Here is a 12569-nt window from a genome sequence, read left to right as displayed (position 1 = left end):
TCGACACACACCACACCCGTCCAGCTCATGCGTCACAGGCCATACGACCACCCAAATATAATAGATCGACAACGTCACATCCTTTATTGCCGATGCTGACTAGATAGCGGCCATTCCACGTGTCTCAACCATAAAGACTCTTTCAAAATTGTGCAGAAGGTTAGTCGCACCCTGATCTGTATAGCCATCAGGGGCCTACCACCTCCTTGGCGCGGACTTCAGATGCACAGGGTTAGTGCCACCTGAAGCTCATATGGCCATCAGGGGCCTACTACCATGTGGTACGAACTTAACTTCCACAAGCTTAGCGGCACCAAAGCCCGAGTTGGTCTCTGCCATTCAGGACTCAGCGACATCTGAGACACCCGCGCAGAATCTGATGTGGTCTCCGCCACTCATGACTCAGGACTCAGCGACATCTGTGAGATCCGCAGAGAATCTGATGTGGTCTCTGCCATTCAAGACTCAGGACTCAGCAACACCTGTGAGATCGGCGGAGTTTTGATGGGCACGTGCAGTCCCCCCTCTGCTGCACAATCCACTGGCACCAGGTAATTATTTGCTCATGAATGCGCAGAGGCGATAGTCTCTCTCTCTCTCTCTCTCTCACTCACTCTCTAAATTCCGTTCCTTTCCTTCTATCTCTCTCTCCCTTCTCCCATTCTCACTCCCTTTCTTTCCTTCCCTCTCTTTTTCTCTCTGGCTTGTTTTTCCTTCTCTGTTTCTCTTTCTCAGTCCTTTGATATGCGCATTACACACGTCCTTATTTTGTGCTTTATTTTCCAGGCTCTGTCGTTGCCATCCATGGTCCCCACAGGAGTCTTCTGCATTGTTGCTTTCTATTTTTTTGTTAATTTTTGTTTATTAGTGAATCGTTTATATATATATGTGTTAATAAATAAAGTTTGAAAATAGTTTTTCCTTTATATATGTTTATAAATAAATAAAGTTTAACAAAAAAAAATTATTAACCTTTTTGGTTGTTTTCTTAACTGCTGTGTGTCTCTTGCTCTTATTACTGTTATTTGGTGGTATCACTCACACACCGCCTCTGATTCATAGAGTTATTCACACACTAAGTCAGTAATGGAAATAATCAATCACACTTTCATTTACTCACCTGTACAGTTATACACATACCACGTCACTTATTTAAACATATACCAACACATACTTAAACTCTAATACAATAACTAATAAAAGCACACACTGATCCATACAGGCACTCTAACAATCACTCACTCTCACATATAGTCATTTATACAGTCCATCACTCATATATACACTGCCTTTGAGATATGGAATTACTTACACATGTACCACTGAGGCATCCATTCACTCACCAAGACACTCATAGACACACTCAGCCAGCCATACAGACCTTCACAGATACATACTTGAACACATATACCCATTGAATTATCCACTCACACATCTACGCACGGAGTGACACCCCCCACCCACCCACCCACACAGACACTCAGGCGCCCATACAGGTACTCAGACAAGCAATCAGTAGCTCATATTGATCCTCATTTGGTTGCTAAACAAACCATGGAACTGCTTACACACCAACTGACAACCTAAACTGTGTAAATGTCTGTATCAGTCGCTAACACATGCATTAATCAAGACACAATTAATCACTCACTTATACAGTCAGTCAAACACCTACTTAATCATGCATCCTGACTCTTATACACCCATTCATTCTTCAGTACACCTTGGCATATATATATAAAACATATTTACATTTTATAGAAACACATATTCACTGGATGATGTCATCAGTGATGTCATTTGAGAGGTCATCAGTGATGTCATCAGTGATGTCACTGACCATGTCATGAATGATGTAATATGTGACATCATGAGCAGTGCATTGCGGGGGCGTGAGTTATAGTTAGCTCAACTAACTATAACAGGGGAATTTCTATGTTTTTCTATAAGTGAAATGTCCAACTAACTATTACATCCCTGAAACCTATGGTTTTTTCAGTCAATTTCAAAAGTTTTTTAAATGAAAATTTCGAACTATAATGTGCCTGAAACCTATTGTTTTTTCAGTGAATTTCAAAGGTTTTGTAAATGCTAATTTCTAACTATAACGTGCCTGAAACCTATGGTTTTTTTTGTGAATATAAATATATATATATAACAGCTCGGACTTCCACTCCAAAGAAAATAAGAAAAGGTACCGCACTCACGGGTGAAAGATTTCATCCATTTATTGAATCACAAAAAGCGGGACGCGTTGCAGCTTACACCTTCCTCGACCACAAATTTTACAGACAACAAGCGCCATTTTATCTTACTGTTGCACATGCGCAAATGCATTTCAACATGAAAATAGAAAGCGACTTACAATGTCAATTCCTTGCGCTGACATCGAGCGCCATATTAGAGTCAAAAAATGTGTGTAAGAAACTGATTTTGCTCTGGATGAGCTAACAATGCATATACTAAAGTTATTGGGTCCCTGATTATGCTCTGATTGAGCAATTACCATAATTGCAACTACATATATCACTCTGTCACTCTGTATTTATATTTACATCACAATTATAACTGTCTACTATCTACAGTTTCAAAATTGGTGAGTGTGTGCTTGTGTCTGTGACTGTATAGGTGAGTTAGTCCATGTGTTAGCAGCTGTTTGAGTAAGTGAGTGGGTGTGTGAGTAACTGTATTGGTGAGTGAGTAGGTCTGTGAGTAGCTATATGGGTGACTGACTCAGAGTGAGAGTGGCTGTATGGGTGCATGAGTGGGTGTATTAGTGTCTGTCGTCTGTATGGCTGGATGTGTGAGTGGTGGTATTGGTGAGTGACTGGATGCATGAATGGCTGTATGGATGAGTTATTGGTTTTGTGAGTGGCTTTAAGAGTGAGTGGATATGTGAGTGGCTCTATGAATCAGTGAGTGGCTGTGTGAGTACCTGTATGGGTCTGTGAATGGGTTTGTGAGTGGTTGTGTGGAACAGGGTAAATATGAGGTTTTATAGGGGTGTGAATGTGTGTGTGAGTGGTTTTGTGTATGACGTCATCAGTGATGTTGGTGATGTCATTTGAGAAGACATCAATGATATCACAAGTGATGTAATATGTGAGGTTATAAGAAAAGCATTGCAGGGTCGTAAGTTATAGTTAGCTCGGGTAACTTTAGCTGCTGAATTTCACTGGCTTTGTACCAATGAAATGTGATCCTAGCTATAATGTCCCTGTGACCTTTGTTTATTTAGTGAATTTTTAGTTTTTTTCATTTTATTCCCTAAATATAAAGTCCTTGTAACCTATGTTTTTTCAGTGATTTTCTAACGTTTTTAAAATTCTATTTTCTAACTATACCGCCTCTGTAACCTATATTTTTTCAGTGATTTTCTAACATTATTTTAATTCTATTTTCGACCTATAATGTCCCTGTAACCTTTGTTTTTCAGTGAATTTTTCATGTTTTTTCACTTCTACTTCCTACATGTAACCTTTGAAAATAAGTATGTGAGTGAGTGCAAGAGGGCCTCAGTGGGTGTGTGACTGAGTAGGTGAGTGTCTCAATAGGTGTGTGACTGTTTGTGTGTGTGTCTGAGTGGGTCTGGGACTATCTGCATAAGTGTCTCACTGGGTTAATCAGTGGGTTTAAATAAACATAACCACCTACTACATTTGATTAGTATAAAGCACACAGACAATATATTTAAAACACACTTGAAATGTGTATGTTGCACATAAATGATTTCAAAAGGGTAACGCTCTAAACTACACTGCTCCAAGCATTAATGGGGAATTCATTTGAGGGATTTGTAGTGTCTTGCTAGTTTTATGATAGAACCTTTGTGGTTCTAAACAGACTACACAGAAGTATGACATAGTGATTAGAATGGAATGCAATGAAAGCTTGGTTTAGAACGCGGAGTATGCAGTTACATGCAGATGAATAAAGACTTGTAATTTTCAGCTCCGTGTGTGGTGTAGTCATTAGTGGGTACCCTGGTTGGGGAGGATGGTGCAGTCTGTTCATGTCTTACGTATTACACATCACTCCATTATGTGAAATATACGGTATAAAACCGGAATTACTCATATCTATGCACTCCTTGGTTCATTACAAACAAGTTAGGAATAGTGGAATAGAATGACTGCTCCCGAAGCTTCCAAATGATTAGATTCTTGTTTGCTTTAAATTGTTTGTACTATTGAATTTAGATATATTTAATTATGTAGACAATTCTGTTCCACAACAATCTACTATATTATTGTTTGTCATTTTTGTTTAAATATAAAATGCTCTATTATCTATTTGATGCTGGAGCTTAATGTAAACCTGTTAAATAAAAAATATAAAGTTCAGTCTTTTTTGCATTGCAGATCATGAGAGCGATGAACCTGAAAACGGAGAGCTTAGACTTGTTCTTGTTGGGCACACAGGGGTTGGTAAAAGTGCCACCGGAAACTCCATCCTTGATGCCAATGATGAAGAGTCCAGTTCTCGTCCAGAGAAGTGGTTCACATCCATTTTGAGTCTGCAGTCAGTGACTGCGGAGTGTGAGAAGGGGGTCTGTTTCTGGAACGGGAGGCGCCTCGTGGCAGTGGACACCCCGGGGTTCTTTAACACACATGCATCAGAGGAAGACGTGGAGAGTGATGTCAGACGGTGTCTGGAGCTCTGTGCTCCGGGGCCCCATGCCATAGTCCTGGTGCTCCAGGTGGGGCGCTTCAGCCAGGAAGAGGCGGAGTCTATAGACATCATCCAGAGGGTGTTTGGAAAGGAAGCGGTGAAGCACATGGTTGTCGTCTTCACCAGGAAAGAGGACTTGGGAGATATGTCAATAGAAGAATTTGTTTTGGAATCTGAGTCAAAACTAAAGGAGCTAATTGCAAAATGCGGGGGTCGTTTTTGCGCCTTCAACAACAGGGCGACTGGAGAAGAAAACACCCGGCAGGTGGTGGAGCTAATTCACTTGATAGAAAAGATGAAAGAGCAGAATCAAATGCTGGGGTGCAATGGGGGTCATTTTATTGCTAAAGAAGATTTTAGTCCGAGACACTTAATAAACAAGGGCATGATAGTAGGAGCCATGATGGGCATGGGGTGTGGAGTGGCAGCTGCAGCACTCGCAGGGCTGCCATTTCTGTTCACATCAGCGATAGTGGCTCTACCTTTCGGCTTAATAGGAGGGGTGAGACACTACTCGTTCAAAGAGTTTTGATTCAGGTGTGTAGGGATAAAGATTGCTGAAGCAACTACTTGTTTTATATCATTTATGTCTCAGTTAAAGTGGGGCAGACAACATAAATCTCTACAGCCCCTCAGCACACTGGCGCAATCCCATAGGCATCACCTGTGTATATCGTTGATGTGGCTAGTTACATTTTGGTTCAGTGTCCAACTGTACTACATTGCTGATCGAGATCAGGAACCCTTGTTTTACATCACTTAGCTAGGAAGAAGCAATACTATGAATAAACAATTACTGTTGCTACAATAATGCATCCACATTTTTAAATAAAAGCTGACCTACTACAATCTGTTTCAAAAACATGATTAAAGTTATATTACTGTAGAGACAAAACAGTATTTCGTGGTACAAGACTGTTCCAGTTACAGCTATATAGGGATAAAATGAACTTACAAGCACTGTCTATCATAAATTAATCTTTGGTACAGAGATAGCTCGCTCCGTTCTTTTACAGTACTCTTGTTGCAGTTTTTCCTCAAAACGTTTGCATCACTGTTATTTTTCGTATGGATGAGAAATCTAAAATGCCTAAACTTGTCAATGTGCACCAATGTTGGACCTTGCCTTTTCTGCAGGATTGTCCTTAAACATTTTGCCTTCTTCCTCCTATTTTTCTGACCTTCTTTTTAGTTGGCTTTAGGACTCCGGGCACTTTACCACTGATCACCAGTGCTAAAGGGCATATGATTTTTTGTTTATATTCTATTGGTGATTGGTTTATCCATTATTGGCCTCTTAGAAATACTAGAAAGTCCCTACTACAGTACACTGCATGTACCCAGGGCCTGTAAATCAAATGCTACTAATGGACCTGCAGCACTGATTGAGCCACCCACACGAGTAGCTTTGTAAACATGTCTCAGACATGCCACTGCAGCATCTGTGTGTGCAGTTTTAAACTGTATTTCAACCTGGCAAGTGCACTTGCCAGGCCCTAACCCTCCCTTTTACTACATATAAAGCACTCCTAAGGTAGGCCCAAGGTAGCATCATGGGCAGAGTGCAGTGCATTTAAAAGGTAAGATATATACTGTTGTGTTTTACATGTCCTAGTAGTCAAATAAGTCAGTTTTCACTACAGCAAGGCCTATCTGTCCCATACGTGAACATGTTGATTGCCTTGAGAGATCTTTTAAGTGTCATTTCCCATTAGGAGCTGATAGAGATTTTGATTTTGGGGTCTCACAATATAAAAATATATCTTTTGGTGAAGTTGATTTTCAAATTGCTTGTCTGAAATGCCTCTTTTACAAAGTGGATATTATCTTGTTTAACCATACTATACCTCTGCCTGTCTGTGGAATACATGTCTGGGTCAGAATGACTGATGGGCTATGTGTGAATTCACTCTAGACCGTCACACAGAGGGAGCTGATGTGTGCCCTGCACAAACTGATGGCCCATTACCAGGCTGTTGGGCTTTCCTGAGCAAGAGTGGTGGGAGGAGTTGGCACAGACACCTGAATAGGGCTGTGCCTGTCCATGCATAAAGCTGTCTCTACCCCCTGTGGTGTGTCTGGAACCAGGACAGGGAAAGGTAGCATCTTGTGCACTCCGAAGACTTTCTTTTGAAGCTTCCCAACTTCAAAGGCTGAAACTGGTATAAGTACTGGACCGCAAAACACATAAGATGATGGACGGAATGTTGCACATTGGCAAAACATTCACCCCCAGTCACAGATCTGGGTTTAATCCATCGTTATTTTGCTCACCACGCCACCCCTGTTCAGACATGGCCATATGCAAATCAGTCTTGACCCTGTGCCTCATGGGAACAGTCCAGCCCGAACTGCCAAGCATGTCTTCCCTGGACCGGAATCAAGCATCCTAAGACCGGTTTCGGGGTTTCACCCCTCTTCAGCCAGGATAGCTTGACTCCAGTGGCGTAGTGAGCACGGGACCCACGTCTGGGTATACCCTTCCCACAAAGGGCAAACAGCAAAACACATAAGATGATGGACTGAATGTTGCACATTGGCAAAACATTCACCCCCAGTCATAGATCTGGGTTTAATCCATTGTTATTTTGCTCACCACGCCACCCCAGTTCAGACATGGCCATATGCAAATCAGTCTTGACCCTGTGCCTCATGGGAACAGTCCAGCCCGAACTGCCAAGCCATGTCTTCCCTGGACCGGAATCAAGCATCCTAGGACCGGTTTCGGGGTTTCACCCCTCTTCAGCCAGGATAGCTTGACTCCAGTGGCGTAGTGAGCACGGGACCCATGTCTGGCCATACCCTTCCCACATAGGGCGAACAGCAAAACACATAAGATGATGGACGGAATGTTGCACATTGGCAAAACATTCACCCCCAGTCACAGATCTGGGTTTAATCCATCGTTATTTTGCTCACCACGCCACCCCAGTTCAGACATGGCCATATGCAAATCAGTCTTGACCCTGTGCCTCATGGGAACAGTCCAGCCCGAACTGCCAAGCCATGTCTTCCCTGGACCGGAATCAAGCATCCTAGGACCGGTTTCGGGGTTTCACCCCTCTTCAGCCAGGATAGCTTGACTCCAGTGGCGTAGTGAGCACGGGAACCACGTCTGGGCATACCCTTCCCACATAGGGCGAACAGCAAAACACATAAGATGATGGACAGAATGTTGCATGTTGTTTCCAGTCATGGGAGGACCTGGCTTGGCAGTTTGGGCTGGACTGTTCCCATGAGGCACAGGGTCAAGACTGATTTGCATATGGCTGGGTTCAAACTGGAATTGCATGGTGAGCAAAGAAACGATGGATTTAGGCCCAGATCTCTGTACTGAGGTGAATGTATGACATTGTTCTGCATTCTGTCCATCAACTGTTGTTTTTGCATAAGTACCGGACCTCCAACACCATATACTTAGAACACTTAGAACACTTCTGGACTGAGGACATTCTGGCAGGAAGAAGAGCTGGATTCAGTGGGAGGAACTGCCTGTTGCTTTGTTGTGCTGGCCTGTTGCTTGCTGCCTCTGTCCTGGAGGTGAAAGGCCTGGACTTTGCTTTCTGTATCCTGCTTTCCAAGGTTCTACAAGGGCTCCTGTTAAAAAGGTTCAGGGCCATATAAGACTTCTCCTGCTAGACCTTGGGTTCTCTTGCTTGGAGTTCTGACTTGCCAAGTGGTGCCAAAGCAAGTTCCTGTGCTCTTGGAAATGAGTTGGTGATTTTGAGGAGAAAATGAATGTATCGCCTTACAGCACCATTCCGAATGGATGCCTCATTTTAAAGATTTGATGCTTCACTGTTGCATGCACTAAAGTTTGGTTCTCGCTTGACTCATTGACCACGGCTTATACCACAGGCCCCAACTTGTCGTTGCAGCGTGTCAAAAATATTATCGCTGCATGAGTCTTGAGAAGCACATCACCAAACTCCATGATGCACCGCTCTGACTGACACAGGGCCTGTTTCATCGCTGTGAGATTGACGTATCACATCTTGACTTTTGGCGCATCATCCCTGGTCGCTGACCTCTTGATTGACACCGCACCTCAGTAAGGAACCGAGGCCGCATGTCCGGAAACCAATGCATCACCTCCCCAGCGACAGTAAGGAACCGATTAATCGCCTCCATTGCCTAGCAGTAACAAACCGACACCGCACCTCCCCTGTAACAGTGCGATGTAAGGAACGGATGCATTGTTTGCTTTCCTGGCCCCTCACCTCCATTGCATTTGCATTGCCCTTGATTTTTATGCATCCTAAGTACTTTGTACTGTTCAACGGCATCCATTTATTTCTATCGACTAAACTTGCTTAATGTTTAAAAAGTGATTTCTTGACTTGTATATGTTGGAGTTTTGTCATTTTGGTATTCTTTTATTCTGCTATATATTGGCTATTGTTCTAATCTGGTGTAGACACCTTTTGTAGTGTTTTCACTGTGTTACTGTGTGTGTTTGTGTACAAATACTGTGCAAATTGCCTCTGAAATAAGCCTGACTGCTCGTGCCAAGATATGAAGTGGGTGTTTAGGGGTTATCTTAGCTTTGTGATCCCCTTACCCTGACTAGAGTGAGGGGGCAAACCACTACCAACTGGAGACCACTATTTCTAACAAGCATAATTTCTAATACCTTTAATTTAATGTATACATATTAGGCAGATATTCACCAACTGCAGTATGGGCAACATGAATCAACAACTTCAATGTTTTCTCTTCTTTTTTTCTTCACAAAAATCATCAACATTAATTGGGGTGTCATACTCCAAAAATGTAATTGTAATTTCCAACCTCCTATGACTTCTAGTGAGGACAAAGTAAACAAGCAAGGCATGTACTATTATTATTATTATGTGTTCTTATATAGCGCTCAACTACCCTTGGGCATCTTGGCGCTTGCATTGGGAACCCGTCCTGGTTTTTCCCTGTGAGATAACCCGTACTGGGCATCCCCAAGGTGAAAGCCAGGCATCCCGCCGCAGGGGGGCCGTTGTGGAGATTAAGCAAGCTATTGCCCAGAGTTGCAGCGTGGGACCCATGATTAGAATAGGCACTGAGGCGAGAATATCCAGTCCGCGGAATTTATAGCCCGAGACCCTGCCGCGACGGGAATCAAACCCTGGTCCCGGACCAGTGCTCTGCATCGAGGTCTGCTGCTCTAACCATTGAGCCACACTTCTCCACTATACTTACTATTGGTTTTACCCATGCTTATTTCTTTACACTGCTTTATTATTAGTTTTTCATTGCAGAAAACAACACATTTGACCTTAGGAATGGTGCTGGCTGAATATGGGCACACTGCCTAATCTAATTTTCCAGCCTGTACTCAACAAAATGGGAGCAGGACAGGGGGGTTGGCATACTGCGCTTTCTGGAGATGCCTGGCTTCCACTTCAAATACAGCATCACCTTTGAAGCTTCCCACCTTGGGGTAACATTCCGGCCTGGAGTACATGTGAAGCAAGGTATTATAAAGGGGACTGAAGTGACTTCAATAATGGTACAGTTTTACGGAAATAGATCTGGGACTGGGAACCTGGTTAGCAGGGCCGGAGTGCACTTACGGTCGAAATCACAGCATGGATGAGGCAAAAAGTGGGGCTAACCATGCCAAAAGAGGCACGTTTCTACACTTTGCTTCTGCTCAACTATGTCCTATCTCATAAAAAATGGGTCATTCCGGTGTGCAAGCAAATGGGCATGGTACTTTAGTGGGATGCCTCCAGGATATGTAAATGTAAATGTTGTAGACTTGTAAAGCGCACAGCTACCCCAGCAACGGGGTGTCCCGGCGCTGTAGACCGCTGGGGAACCCGTCCTGGCTATCCCTGTGAGATGGTCCCTTTCTGGGTATCTCCAAGGTGAAACCAGGCATCCCTGGCGTCTGTGGGGGGCCGTTGTAGAGATGAGGCAAGCTTAATGCCCAGAGTTGCCGAGTGTGTTCCTGGTTAGAGTAGGTACCGAGGCGAGAAATATCAATTCCGTTTTGACCCTGGTCCACGACCCTGCCGCGTCGGGAATTGAACCCTGGTCCCTGGCCAATTCTCTGCTTACGGTTCTGCCGCCTCTACCTAGTGAGCCACACCTCTCCACATTCAGGTGAAACACAAATGATTTCTAATGTGTTAACCTAAATTGCAGATTTTGTGGTTGCACAGTGGAGATCATACCACAAGCTGTCTTTGCACTCCTAACGTTGATGGGAGCTAAAGCAAAATGTATATAAGCTTATAAGAGCCAGTATGAAGCTTACTTGGGTTTGGGCATGGTATACTTTATTTAGTGTTGCTGATACTAATTTTAAAAAAAAAGAATCTTTATAAGTTTAATCAGACTCATGCTCTGTATTGTATTAATGTGACAAGAATTGTTTATGTTTCAACTTATTTATGGACTTATTTTTTCGGTTGTACAAGTCTACTGCACCACTTCTACGCTTCGTCACTTTGAAGCAATTTTACTGTATTGTTTAAATCGTTCCCGTTTATCACTTGAATATTGCTCCTGCTCAAAATATTTGTGATTATGCATGTAGCTTTTTGATTCTTAATGTCACTATTAACCCTTCCCCCTTCTTGAGGTTGAGCTGTCATGTGTCCTTCCCGCAAATACGTTAATATATATTACAAGTTTCCCGCCGCGACCACCCAATATCACATATTGATCTAGCAATAGTCATACTGATCCTACTCTACCCCTCCTCACGTCCACTTTAGAGCATCCCACACATCCACCTACCAAGCAGGGCTATAGCCCACATAGCCCACAGGACAATCAGGCTATGATTAATCGCCATTCATTTTGAGTAATACCTGTGTCCTTCTCCCATATGCTCGCCACCACTCTTTCTCATCCTTGCATCTTTTATTCTTCTTTCCTCCGGTAATCGAACATGGAACCTGATTATCTGCCCAAAATTCATAATATGTAAATATGTTTATTTCTTACTTTTTTGTTATTATTCATGTAACTGCATCCTTCAATTGTTCAATACGATCCAATTCATGATTCATGTAATATGATTTATGTTTCTCAATGTCTACTCTTGCACACTCCTTATGTCACTCACACGGACCTTTTACTCTTTTATTTCACCTTGTATTATTGCTCTCTTGTCTCCCTCACCTTACCTCTCTCCACTACTCTTTCTGTTTTTTCCGAATCTTTCTTTCCTGCTTCTGTGATTTCTGCCCTACATGACCCTCCCAAAGGACAGGTGCAAAGGACTGCTCCAACCAACCCAGACCAGTTACCCCAGGAAGAGCCAGGTCTTTAAAGCGAAAGATCATATGATTCTGGAGTCCTCTGATAGAGATCGGGAGGCCATTCCAGAGGTGGGCCGCCTGGACCTTAAAAGAATGCCCACCAGCTCTGGCTCTTTGAAAACGAGGGGTACAGACCATTCTAGAGTTGGCAGAGCGAAGGGGGCGATTCAGAATAGAATGGACTAACAGGTCCATTAAAATCGGGGGGCCTTGATGTGTCAGAATTTTATGGGCTACACAGAAGGACTTAAACTGAATTCTTTTGGCTATAGGAAACCAATGCAACTTTGGTAAAAGATTAGATACCGTGCAGAACTTGGGCAACGCCAGCAAAGTCCAGGCTGCGGCATTCTGAATTTGTTGGAGGCGTAAAATAGACGCTTTATTGGCGCCCAGATAAAGGGAGTTCCCATAATCCAACCTGGATAAGACGGTGGCCTGGAGAATACTTTTGCGGATTTTAGGTTCAAAATATCCAAGCACGGGTTTCAACACCCTCAGGAGTCCAAAACAGCCCCAGCCTTGAACACCAACTTCACCGAAGATCTCTGGCCTCCACTCCACGAGTGACACCTGGGCCTGATTCCAGTACGACTGCTCGAGGCTCCTTCGCGATCGCTAGCCCGTTGG

General features: G+C 43.3%; 1 protein-coding gene across 1 annotated transcript in view; it reads left to right on the top strand.

Moving 5' to 3' along the window:
* Positions 1-5637, top strand: part of LOC146830006 (GTPase IMAP family member 7-like) — a 211798-nt gene extending 206161 nt beyond the window's left edge. The window contains exon 4 of the mRNA XM_085604243.1: positions 4362-5637. Within this exon, the coding sequence (XP_085460369.1) occupies positions 4362-5203 (842 nt within the window). The 3' untranslated portion in view covers positions 5204-5637. The remainder of the gene's footprint in view (positions 1-4361) is intronic.
* Positions 5638-12569: the final 6932 nt, after the last annotated feature.

This window comes from Triturus cristatus, chromosome 5_1 (genome assembly GCF_964204655.1).
Source record: "Triturus cristatus chromosome 5_1, aTriCri1.1, whole genome shotgun sequence".
Lineage (NCBI taxonomy): Eukaryota > Metazoa > Chordata > Amphibia > Caudata > Salamandridae > Triturus > Triturus cristatus.
Note: the sequence above shows the minus strand (reverse complement) of the source record. Positions and strands in the feature narration are given on the sequence as shown.